The sequence below is a fragment of the Lissotriton helveticus genome, chromosome 8 (assembly GCF_964261635.1).
Source record: "Lissotriton helveticus chromosome 8, aLisHel1.1, whole genome shotgun sequence".
Taxonomy (NCBI): domain Eukaryota; kingdom Metazoa; phylum Chordata; class Amphibia; order Caudata; family Salamandridae; genus Lissotriton; species Lissotriton helveticus.
This window is the reverse complement of record NC_136069.1, coordinates 46,738,456-46,751,084: the sequence shown is the minus strand read 5'-3', so window position 1 is coordinate 46,751,084 and position 12,629 is coordinate 46,738,456. Positions and strand designations below refer to the sequence as shown.

At 44.6% G+C, this 12,629-nt stretch overlaps 1 protein-coding gene across 1 annotated transcript in view; it reads right to left on the bottom strand.

The window, feature by feature from the left end:
• Positions 1 to 12,410, bottom strand: part of LOC144772325 (uncharacterized) — a 100,999-nt gene extending 88,589 nt beyond the window's left edge. Inside the window, 2 exon segments of the mRNA XM_078656566.1 lie at positions 7,697 to 7,823; positions 12,183 to 12,410. Coding sequence (XP_078512692.1) covers positions 7,697 to 7,823; positions 12,183 to 12,206 — 151 coding nt within the window. The 5' untranslated portion in view covers positions 12,207 to 12,410.
• Positions 12,411 to 12,629: the final 219 nt, after the last annotated feature.

The following is a 12,629-nucleotide window of genomic DNA, read 5'->3' as shown; positions in this document are numbered from 1 at the left end:
GGGGACAAACTTTATAAATACTTTAATTTTGAAAAATAAATACAACAGGGCAAATAATGTGCCACATAGACAAGAAATTGACATTCAGTTGTAACCAAGAGCCGGTAGACGTGAGGGACCTTGGAGGGAATCTCTATGCAGACCAATGATTCCATGGGGAGGTCAACGTTATTATTTTGGTGGAGATAAAGGACATTTTGTTGTTGGCAAGAGTGTTAGGAGTATGCTTCTAGGACTGTAATAGCAGCAGCTGTGGAAACTTAGGGACAGGTGGAGAGGTGAAGGCAGGGTGAGGAGCAAAATAGGTGAGGGTTTGGAGTGTCTTAAAGGAAAGGATGTGTGTTGTGGCACTGTTGTGTAGATATTATGAATGCAGCATTTGCATGAAGCTAACCTAGCCAAAAAGGCAGCCTAGATGTTTGTTGATACATAGGAAAATGCAACCCATTACCTTTACTTGAATGAGCGTTCATAGGGCATCTTATTAGCTAATAAAGCAGAGGCGCATTTTTCCTTGTTTTTATTCTTATTGTATGCTATTAAACACCAGGTCAGTGCGCTGTCACGCCCAGGAGCTCTTTGACCTCCTGACTATGGAAAAACTGGTGTGTCTGATGCTCACTGAGACCTGGCTGGGAGTCTCTTCCAACCCGGATATCGCTTCTGCGATCCCGTCAGAATATAGCATCTACAGGCAGGATAGACTGGAAGGAAGAGGTGGCGGCGTAGCATTCGTGGTGAAGAACTCTGTTGTATGTTCTATTATTCCCACTGAGTCTATTAAAGGGTCTGAGTCCCTTGCCTTCTCTTTATCTTTGGCGCCGCATCAGTCAGTGAAAGGACTGTTAGTGTACAGACCTCCTGGTCCAGCAGGTATGTTTTTTGAAGAACTCCAGTCTGTTATGTCAATGCTGGCCATGAGAGCGGACCATTGCATTCTGGCTGGTGACTTCAACTTTCACATGGACGATGCGTTGGACCCAGACGTGATTAAATTATCTGATATCACGGTCCCTTGGGTTTAGCCCCCTTTCTCTTCGAACCAACGCATGACAAAGGCCACACTTTGGATCAGGTCTTCTCTTCCTCCCTCATTGAGGTAACGGCACTTATGCCGGTTCTTTGGACTGATCACCGTTTGGTTCATTTTTATATATTGGGCAATAAGAAACCCCGGAGTAGTGCCCCTAGGCAGCTTGGGTCAGCGTCAAGGGCACTGCACCGGGTGACTCCAGAACTGGTGTCACAGGCACTGTGTGAACATCCTTGCCTTCTCACGGGGTTTTGGATAGGGACCTGGAGTCCTTGCAGGCTTGGTTTGTGGACAGGTTAAATGATCTGGCCCCTTTGAGGGCCCCCCGATCATTGCCTAAACGGGTTTCTGCTCCGTGGTTCACTGGTGCGCTGCGTGCTGCCCGCAGGCAGTGCAAGGTGGCGGAAAGAACCTGGCGAGCCCAGTACAACCCAGCTGCCAGACTCGAATACAGAACCATGGTCAAAGCCTACCACCGAGATATTCTCCTTGAGAAGAAAAACTATTTTGCTAGGAGGATTGAGGATGCCTTGAACTCCTGCAAAGAGATCTTCACGATCGTCAGGGAATATATTGGCCCGCGGTCGAATGCGGCTCAGTCTGTCCCCACACAGAAGTGGGCTTCGGATCTTGCATGCTTCTTCACTGAAAAGATTAAGTTGATACAGGATTCCTTTCCATCTCGGCCGGCTGAGGCCCTTTTTTGTCCCTCGGCTGGTCCAGCTCCATCGGTCCCCTCAGGGCCAGTCCTGTTTGACTTTCCGCCTATTTCAACTGCTTCGTCCTTGACATTTCTGGCCAATCTCAAATCTGGATCGCCGCTCGATCCATGCCCGGCCAAATTTCTGGCGAAGATGGCGGTGGTGGTAAATCCGCTGGTCAACTCTCTTCTGAATCTTTCTTTGAGCCAAGGCGAGGTCCCTTCGGCTTGGAAGCAAGCCATGGTCATCCCCCTTATTAAGAAGCCCGGCCTGGCCCCCGAGGTCTTGGCCAATTACAGGTCTATTTCTCTTCTTCCTGCTCTGGCTAAGACCCTGGAGAAGCACGTGCATAACGTGCTTTCTAATTTTTTGGAATCAAACGATCTGCTTCATTCCACTCAATCGGGCTTTCGCCCCAATCTAAGCATGGAGACGGCGCTGCTGGAGGTGTCTGAGGCCATCAAGGAGACGCTAGACTTGGGTGGGAGAGCCATGTTGATCATGCTCGATCTGTCGGCGGCCTTCGACAACGTCCCCCATGAGGGCTTGCTCATCAGACTTCATGAGATCGGTCTGAGGGGGACGGTGCTCAGCTGGTTTACATCTTTCTTGGCTGGCCGCCGACAGACGGTCTGGGCCTCCTCTGGCTCTGCTGAGATGCCGCCATTGGGAGTCGGAGTCCCGCAGGGCTCTGTATTGAGCCCGACTCTTTTTAACATCTTTATGACCCCTCTGGCGGCTCTGGCTGAGTCTTTCGGGGCCCAGATCATATCCTACGCGGATGACACCCAGTTGCTCTTTACCTGCCGGAAAGGAGAGGATTTTGACGGAGAGAGTATCCGCGAGTGCCTTGGGGCTGTTTTCAAATGGCTCCAACTGAACAGCCTCAAGTGCAACTCAGATAAATCGGAGGTACTCTTCTTCGGTTGTCAATCCGATCCGGACTGGCAGGTATGGTGGCCTGCTGATATGTCCCCTCCGAAGCAGTCGTCTCAGTCAGCTAAGAATTTGGGGGTTAAAATTGATAACGGTCTGACCTTAAGATCTCAGATCCTGGCCCTCTCTGGCACCTGCTTTGGTCTTCTCCGTATGCTTCGGAAGTTTTTTCCTTTGCTCTCGGAGGATCACAGGAGGATCACGGTGCAGGCCTTGATCGGTTCAAGACTGGACTATTCCAACTTCTTGTATCTTGGCTTGCCCGAATATCTCCTGCAACGGATGCAGGTGGTCCAGAATGCGGCGGCTCGTGCCGTTTTTGGTCTGCATAGGCGAGTCAATGTTTCTGGGCTATTGCAGTCACTGCATTGGCTGCCTATCCGACAGCGGATAGCTTTTAAAGCTCTAACCCTTGCGCATAAGGCCTTCTATTCCACAGGGGCCAAATACCTTCAGAAGAGGCTCGTTCCTTACCGTCCTTCCCGATCTTTAAGATCTGAGTCGAAATTCCTTGCCATTGTCCCTCGCGTGAGGAGGGCTCGTTTGGGAGGTCGCTCTTTTATGCTCCGGGCTCCTCAGCTCTGGAACTCTTTGCCCCTGACGCTACGTAGTACCCCAAACCTGTTGTCTTTTAGGAAGGGCCTGAAAACTTGGCTTTTTTCTTCTTAGATTTTTATGTTCTCCTAACCCTGCCTTTTACTCTGTTGTGTTTGTCTTTTTAGGATGTCAATAAAGCGCCGGGACACTCTTCTGAGTAGCCGTGCGCTATAAAAGTCACAAAATAACATAACACAACATAACATAGATAATAAACAGTTATATTTGAGAAGGCGTCCATGGGAGACAATAACATACTGAAAAGTAGCTTGAGAGCTGTCTGGCAGCTATTTACTGAAATCCACCCCAAGTAAGATGCAAGCCATTGACCAAGGTTGCAAGTGAGGTTTCAGCTGACAGCATAGAAACAAATGAGGCAAAATCTACAGTAGTGTCAACCCTGCAAGTAATATATTTAGGTTTCACAGTGGACTCGTATCTAATTCCGCCTATGTTTCATATATAAGATTTAAGCAGCACAGGCTTGTGTGTTGCTGGACGCAATAGAGTCAGGAGCATAGATCAGCAATAATCGCCAACGCTGCGTCAGGTGCTAAATAACTTAGTCATTGGGCTCACCATCTTGTTGGCCTCGACCGATTCCTGCATGTACAACTAGCCTTCTTTCATTAGTCTGTCCAAACCTGCCATTGTTTGCCATCAATGCTGCGGGAGTCCTGGAGAAATGTGTCATGGGAGTGCTTTTGTGTGTGCGTCTGTGCGTGTATGAGGGGGTGTGTGCGGACGCACGTGTGTGTGTTCGCCTGTGCGTGTATGAAAGACTATGTTCACATTTCTGTGTGCTTGTACATGTCTGTGCGTGTGATGGTGTGGACACATATTTAGGTGTTTTTGAATTAGATCATGTGATTCTATGTGTGCTTGTGTTTATGCGAGCAGATGTTTCTGTATGCTTACTTGTATGCACCCTCTGTTCGCGTATGAGAGTGTATGCGTACATTTGTGTGTGCTTGTACATGTCTGTGCGTGTGATGGTGTGTGTGTGTGTGTGCATGCATGTATGTATGTGTGTAGGTCCTTGGGTATTTTTGTTCTGGAGCATGTGATTGTATGTGTGCTTGTGTTTTGATAGTTTCTGTATGTGTGCTTGTGTATGTGTGCGTGTCTACGTGTATGAGAGTGTGAGCGCATTTGTGTGTACTTGTGCATGTCTGTGCATGTGACGATGTGTGCGTGTGCTTGTATTTGGGTGTTTTTATATTAGAGCATAGGATTTTATGTGTGCTTGTGTTCTTGGATGTTTTCTGTCTATGTGCTTGTGTGTGCGTCAGTGCGCATATGAGAGTGTTTGCTCAAATTTGTGTGTGCTTGTGCATGTCTGTGCGTGTGATGGTGTGTGCACGCTGGATTTGTTATTCTCTGGCGGCTGCTGTCCTGGACATTGTCTTTAACTGCCTGATGCATGACCTTAGGATGGCCACCAGTGTACAGTACAGTCCCTTGCCTGACCCCAAGATGGCTTCCATAGTGGCCCCCTACACGTTGTTTTACTTCCCTGGGACAACAATTGGACATTGACCAGACCTTGAACCTATCCCATAACCTGCCTACACATCAGGACTTGGAACTTGCCAACTTACCCCAGACTGTGGAGACCGAGCGATTTGGCTGATGCACGGTGGAGCTACCATATAGCTAAAGAGGAGATGGGTTGTGGACTTCCCCCCACCCCGCGGACCTTGGGCAGATTTCCCCCTCGTCTCTACGTCCTATCTTACTCCTACCCCTTTACCCTATCCCCTTACCCTTCCTTGCTCCATTCACATTGTCCCCTATGTTCTTTAAATGCTTTTCTGGATACTTATGTAACTTTTAACTGATGTAAATTGCAACATTATTGTTCCTCATGTAAGGCGCTCTGATTCCTTCGGGTCTAGCCAGCGCTATATGATAACTCATTAATTAAATGTGTTCCCATTTAGTACTCTATCTCTCTTTGTCTACCCTCCTAGCTCCTATCCCCTCTCCCCTGAATCTCTCCCCGTGCCTGTTACTCTGCCTGCCCCCTGTCCTTTGTACCCTTTGACTAAGCACTCCTTCTCCCCTTGTTGGGGAAAGATCCAATATTTATACTCTGGAGTCTCAGCGTACCCACTGAGAGAGTCCACTGCGCCAAGGGAGCCACTCACAGCTGAGGTATGGTAAGGCACCCCTTGCCAAAGCACTCCCGCTCCCCTTTTTAGGGAAGGATCCAGTATGTAGGTCTTGGAGTCTAAGAGACCTCTCTGAGAGAGTCCACTGCGTAAAGGGAGCCTCCCGCTTCTGAGATAGGGAAGTGATACCACTTCCCCTGGGATCACAGCTTACTGGACTTTGGACGTTACTTTGACATGTCTACCGGTTTGTGTCCCCGTCGCCCTTCCCCTCTCCCTTCCATGCGGTGTCTCTCACCCTCCCCTCCTCTTTCCCGCCTTCATTACCTGTCTACTTCCCCAGCTCCTTCCCCCTCCCCTGAATCTTTCCCCCTGCCAGCGTTTCCCCTTACGTATCTGTGCTTATTGTTTATCGCGACCTTACAAGTAACTATGTTGCCGTGCTCTAATAACTGTGTAACCTTTGTAACGATGTAACCTGTAACTATGATCGGATGCTCATGTAAAGCGCTCTGATACCTCTGGGTCTAGCCAGCGCTATATAAAACCTTTAAAATAAAATGACATTTCTAAATTACACTAGTCAAAATAATTGTATGCAGCCACTCCAGCTACCTACTGAGTTGCTAAAAGTTCACAATAAAACAATGCACATGGAGGGGGCCTGTGAAACATGATCATACTTCGTTCATACATCACCACATGGTGGGGGGGCCTATGAAACATGATTATACTTCCCACATACAACACCACACAGTGGGGGTGCCTGTGAAACGTGATCATACTTCCCACATACACCACCACACGGTGGGGGGCCGGTGAAACTTGATCATACTTCCCTCATCCAACAGACACTGCACTGGCTGCCCATGGGTCCTGGAATCAAATTCAAAAGACTCTTCTGTGCGCACAATGGTTTGCTAGGCATTGTTCTTACACAATTCAACATGAAAATGACATCAAAGATCACCAGCCAATTACTTCCCTGTCTCGCTCCTCTTACAAATAAGTACAAAGAGGATATGGGCTCAGAGGAATACACTGACTGACCTCCAAGAGGAAATCACTGAAAATCCTTATCATTTCAGACTTAGTACCTGATTTAAAGTTTGGCAGAGAAGTAACTTTCGGGAAAGTGGAGGACATTAACTTTGCAATCCCAAGGGTACTCTGGCTGTCAAATTTAGAGATGACCAGTGGCTGTGCGGTCATCTCTGTACAGTCAAAGGAACCGCTGTCACAGTAATTCCGTTCAATACATTAAAGTAATGTGTATGGCTGCCAATGGTTTTAATGGCCGTATACCAAAGTATTGACTTTATTTTTGTTTTTCAAAATCTAATGACCCCCCACGCCCTGGGTGAGCGGTCTCCAAGGGTGTGGGGGCATTAGCGCTAGGTTATCATGGTGGTGATGGACAAAAAAAAAAGCTTTACACCATTCTGCCTTACTACTATACCCTAAATAGGGTGGACAGTGTAATGTTCTTCCTCTGACAGTCTCTCCACAGGTGGGCCATCTGAGGAACTATTCCAAGGACACAGCCAACAGCAGCTCCATCTACAGAATACTTAAGTTTCGCCCATCTCTAAATGAGCGGGCAGAGTACTCTGTCACTTTTGCAAGGAAGTCCAACTCTAAATCAGTCCGTAAGCATGCCAACAGGTTGCCCTCCCTCCTGGCACTCCTCCTGTATTTCAATGCTCTTTCCAGTACTTTGCAACCCAATAAAGACGTAACCAAACAGCATCACCATAAAATCAGTAACCATCCGTACCTGTAATCATACAACAGTAGTATTTTGTTGTACCAGCCATACTCTATAAATGATTGACACAGGAATCAGATCGCACAAACATTCCTCTTGGAGATTACATTTCTAGTGTTCCTGAAAAATATGGTAACTGTGATATAAACAAATCGCACATCCACTAACAGTATGGGTTATATCTGTCTTCGAACCAAAAGAGTATTACACTTGCATATACTATTTCAAGGAGCTCAAACAATGTTACACACCCTGCTACCATTGAGGTGTCCATTGGACTGGCAATCCCAGTACAAAAAATAGGTAATTATTATATGACATTGGCGCGCTCAACAATTTTGTTACTTGGTCAAAAAGAATAAGTAGTTCAAATCACATCAGTGCAACGGGTGAACTGGTGTATGGAAAAATACATGTTTTGTAGTTATAAAGAGTCAAGGAAAGTTTAAAGACCTATTTCAAAACTTATTACGAGGACCGTACACCGGCAAACTGTCCGCTAACATAAAGAAGCAAATGTCAGACAATACATGCAGTGCAACTTTACCCAGTGACATCAAGACCTGGTGAATTTCCTTCATCACATTTGCATAAAGGGTCTTCTGCCATTTGTGTAAAAGTTCCCACTCCAGTTGTGAGAAACAGGCAACAACATCCTGGAACGTAAGCAGCGTCTGAAAGAAGGATTATTATATTATACGACATTAAAATGTCCTCATAAACAGCCAGGCATGATGAAGAAGAAAATGTGGCCATTTGACGCAGGGGTAGTCTTTGCGCTAAATATTCAGCCTCATAATGATAACATGATAGTGATGGCTCTAGATAGGCAACACTTTGTACCCACAACAAAGCCCAATGCTTGCTCTTCCTTCACCCATCAGCGCCTGGCTGGTACAAGCACGAACAGAGCAACTATTGGTGGTGGTTTACTGAGTGTCACGTGTCACTGATATGCCAAACCAGTGTTCAAAAATTGGAAACAAATACACGTATGCCAAAAAGGTTGATACATTTTATAACTACATCTAAATTGTTTGACACTGGTGGCCCATTATAAACTGTGTATGACCCAGAGGCTGTTCCGTGAAAGTGGATACATTGAATAAAATAAAAGCTTTGTGGGACATCATTTTTTCAGCAGTTGCATGAATTTTAGGTGGCTGCTTTGCAACCTTAAGTTCATGTTTTCGGACTTGGATTTCCCTGTAGAGTTTCTTTTATCACTTAAATCTTAATTTTCGGTTATTCGTAAGAGTTTAATAGAGGGTGAGGAACGCTTATATAGTCTCCCTAAAAAAGTCACAAAGACAGTCTTGAACATCCTGTTTTGGCCCATTAGCAGTTAGTTTCACTTTCTCTTCTGAAGCCTTCACACACGATGCTTCAATGTTCTAGTTTGCCAATTAGTAGGACCCAAACTAACAAATTAAGACTCAATCTAAGAGGATTAAAATAAACTTGCAAAAAATGATCACATATGATGGGAGTTCACTTAGATGCAAAGATTAATGAATCTGTTGACTAGGCGTGAGTTAAGAGTGTGAAAAATACAGAGAGATGAGAGGGGTTTAGGTGACCTACAGATATTCAGTGAAGAGGATGTTGGTTTAAAGGCTGTTAAACCACTAGACGCCTGCCATTCGATACTGTGTCAAAGGCACAGGGTTGTAATGGTTAATTCCTCTCTTCTTTCTTTACATCAATGCTCTCTCTTCTGGTCAGTCTGCATGGCTGGAGAATGCTGTATGATGTCATGGAATGTTGGTGTGTGGACTGGTGGAAGGAGTGTCAGTTGAGGATGAGAGGCTGAGCAGAGGGAGACTGCTCCTGGAAGGGCTATACTTCAATCTTACTTCAATCTTATTCTCCATCTTACCTTCATCTTTCTACATCTACAATTCAAACTTAATAAAGGTACTACTTGGAACTTACCACCTGGTCTACAACTTGGATTTCTTACCTAGTACACACGGCAGGGCCATTCTTTTGTTAACTGAGTAATTAGAGTGAGCGATAGTTGAGTGCCATCAATGTAAATTGTACATTTCAAAGTGTAGAGGGTGATAAGGTCTACAGTGGCACAACAAATAGTACGGGAGAGAAATCAAGAACAAAACATGCAACTTTTGTTATTAAAGGAAAGTTCTAATTTGAAAAGAAAAGAACTTACAATCCTGCTTTCACTGGTCTTGCTCCAAGAATTTGGAACACTCTTCCTCCAGAGATCAGATCAAACCCATCCACTGCATCTTTCAAGAAACAGGTCAAAAGGCTAATCTTGAGTGAACACCAACAGCATTAACCTGACTTACCTTCCCTAGATCCCTCTCTACCTGGATTTGATGCTTCATTTACTCTGTGTTGTTTGAATTTTTGCTTTCTGTTTTCTTGTTATCTCGTTCTATGGTCCTACTGTAATGGCCCCTCTGATCGGGGTGACTCTCCTGCCCCTTGACCCGATTGTTCCCCCTTTGTTTGACCTTGTGATTATTTTACAACCGCATTTGTTCCATTGGGTTTTATTCTTGCTTTCGACACTTTGAACAGCACTCAGATACCCAAAAAAGATTATGTTTGCGCTTTATAAAACTTTTCAAATAAATAAATAAAGGTCACCAAGTTCATCAGGTGCTCACAGTGAAGGTGAATACAAATCATTATCTCACTACACATCATGCCGTTCCTCCGCCTCCCTTTTCTTTGCTAAAATTTCTTGGCTAAAAACAGTCTGTGCAACGGTTGAACCAAAACTAGGAGTGTCAAGTGTAGTACTTTAATAGCTACTAAAATCGGACAAGCTAAAAAAAAAACGAAAAAGTCTACGCTGACATGGTCATCGTGCATGCTAGGTGCAAACACTCGAGCACCCCAAAACTGAGACCACTGCCTCCTTAATAAGTATACTGTTCAAATTAAACGTTCTTACACCTTAGTTAAGATTCCTCCTACTGATCTTGGGCAGGGCATGCGCTGCCACGGGGACAGATAAGACGGACGCCTGGCAGCACCACCACTATGTGGCACCAGACTAAAAGAAAAAAGAACCCAAAATGTCCCCTTATTAGGTCGAGTGAAAGTGCACCAACTACACAATGCTTTCTCTCAATGTCAGTTGTGAGCTGCAGGTGAGGGGATAAAACCAGCCAAGGGCTAACCAGCCTGTCAGCCATCCCAGGTTTGTGAATTAAGAATCACTGAACGGAATAACACTTAAAGCAGGTTATGGCAATGCTTCGGTGACTACAAATAAATATGGCATTGAATGCTGTAAACCGGTAGTCACCTCTACAGCTAAATGATCATACTTTATGATGCACTGGGTATGTTTGTTATCCACAGACAGGCTTCCTTTATTACAAGGACAGGCGTCCTTTATTACAAAGACAGGCGTCCTTTATTACAAAAACAGGCTTCCTTTATTACAAAGACAGGCTTGCTTTATACATAGGCAGGCTTCCTTTATACAAAGACACGCTTCCTTTATTACAAAGACAGGCTTCTTTTTTTACAAGGACAGGCTTCTATTATTACAAGGACCGGCTTCCTTTATTACAAAGACAGGCTTCCTTTATTACAAGGACAGGCTTCATTTATTACAAAGACAGGCGTCCTTTATTACAAAGACAGGCGTCCTTTATTACAAAAACAGGCTTCCTTTATTACAAAGACAGGCTTGCTTTATACATAGGCAGGCTTCCTTTATACAAAGACACGCTTTCTTTATTACAAAGACAGGCTTCTTTTTTTACAAGGACAGGCTTCTATTATTACATGGACCGGCTTCCTTTATTACAAGGACAGGCTTCCTTTATTACAAGGACCGGCTTCCTTTATTACAAGGACCGGCTTCCTTTATTACAAGGACCGGCTTCCTTTATTACAAGGACCGGCTTCCTTTATTACAAGGACCGGCTTCCTTTATTACAAAGACAGGCTTACTTTATTACAAGGACAGGCTTCCTGTATTACAATGACAGGCTTCCTTTATTACAAGGACAGGTGTCCTTTATTACAAGGACAGGCTTCCTTTATTACAAGGACAGGCTTCCTTTATCACAAAGGCAGGCTTCCTTTATCACAAGAACAGGCTTTCTTTATTACAAGGACAGGCTTCCTTTATTACAAAGACCGGCTTCCTTTATTACAAGGACAGGCTTCCTTTATTACAAGGACCGGCTTCCTTTATTACAAGGACAGGCGTCCTGTATTCAATGTTTTTTTTTTTTTTTCAATTCAATTTATAAGCTTTATTCGACATTTTGTCATAAAAGCATTCACCTAACCCTATACAATAAATACTACTTATAAAAATACTTCTAAAAATACACATTAAACATTTAATGTCGAATAAACGTAATAAAAGATCATAAAATTACAACACATTATTACAATTTGAGAAACACATTTCATAGGTTTAAAAACATACAGTTTGTTGCAATAGAACAGGCTTGCTTTATACATAGGCAGGCTTCCTTTATACAAAGACACGCTTTCTTTATTACAAAGACAGGCTTCTTTTTTTACAAGGACAGGCTTCTATTATTACATGGACCGGCTTCCTTTATTACAAGGACAGGCTTCCTTTATTACAAGGACCGGCTTCCTTTATTACAAGGACCGGCTTCCTTTATTACAAGGACCGGCTTCCTTTATTACAAGGACCGGCTTCCTTTATTACAAAGACAGGCTTACTTTATTACAAGGACAGGCTTCCTGTATTACAATGACAGGCTTCCTTTATTACAAGGACAGGCGTCCTGTATTACAAGGACAGGCGTCCTGTATTACAAGGACAGGCTTCCTTTATTACAAAGACCGGCTTCCTTTATTACAAGGACAGGCTTCCTTTATTACAAGGACAGGCTTCCTTTATTACAAGGACAGGCGTCCTGTATTACAAGGACAGGCGTCCTGTATTACAAGGACAGGCTTCCTTTATTACAAAGACAGCTTCCTTTATTACAAAGGCAGACTTCCTTTATTACAAGGACAGGTTTCCTTTATACAAAGATTTGCACAATATTACTCACGTTGTCCGGCTCCCCGGGGTCCATGTCTGTCCTGATGCTCTTTGTAGGATCAAAGGTCAAGCAGCAGTACCTGCTGTGACTGAACCGCGAGTAATCAGTAACGCTGCTAATAAATACGTCTTGGTACAGCAAAGACTCACAGCGAGCTCCTGCCTCAATGTTACGATAACTCACTGCACGGAGAGCTCCCCTTTCCAAAAAGCCGTAAGTGTGAGATACGGTCCTCCCCAAAATAAGACAGGGAGGAGACCGACTTCTGCGCATGCGCGGAATTATGAAATTACTTCTGAGCATGCGCGGATCACAACTAGGCAGTGTTCCATCATTAGCGCATGTGTAGACAGTGCGATAGATAAGACCTCTTCATCTGCGCATGCGCAAAGTGCAATAAATCTGTTTATCGGCCCATGGACACATAAATTGCTCTTCCGTAATGTGACTGTCAAG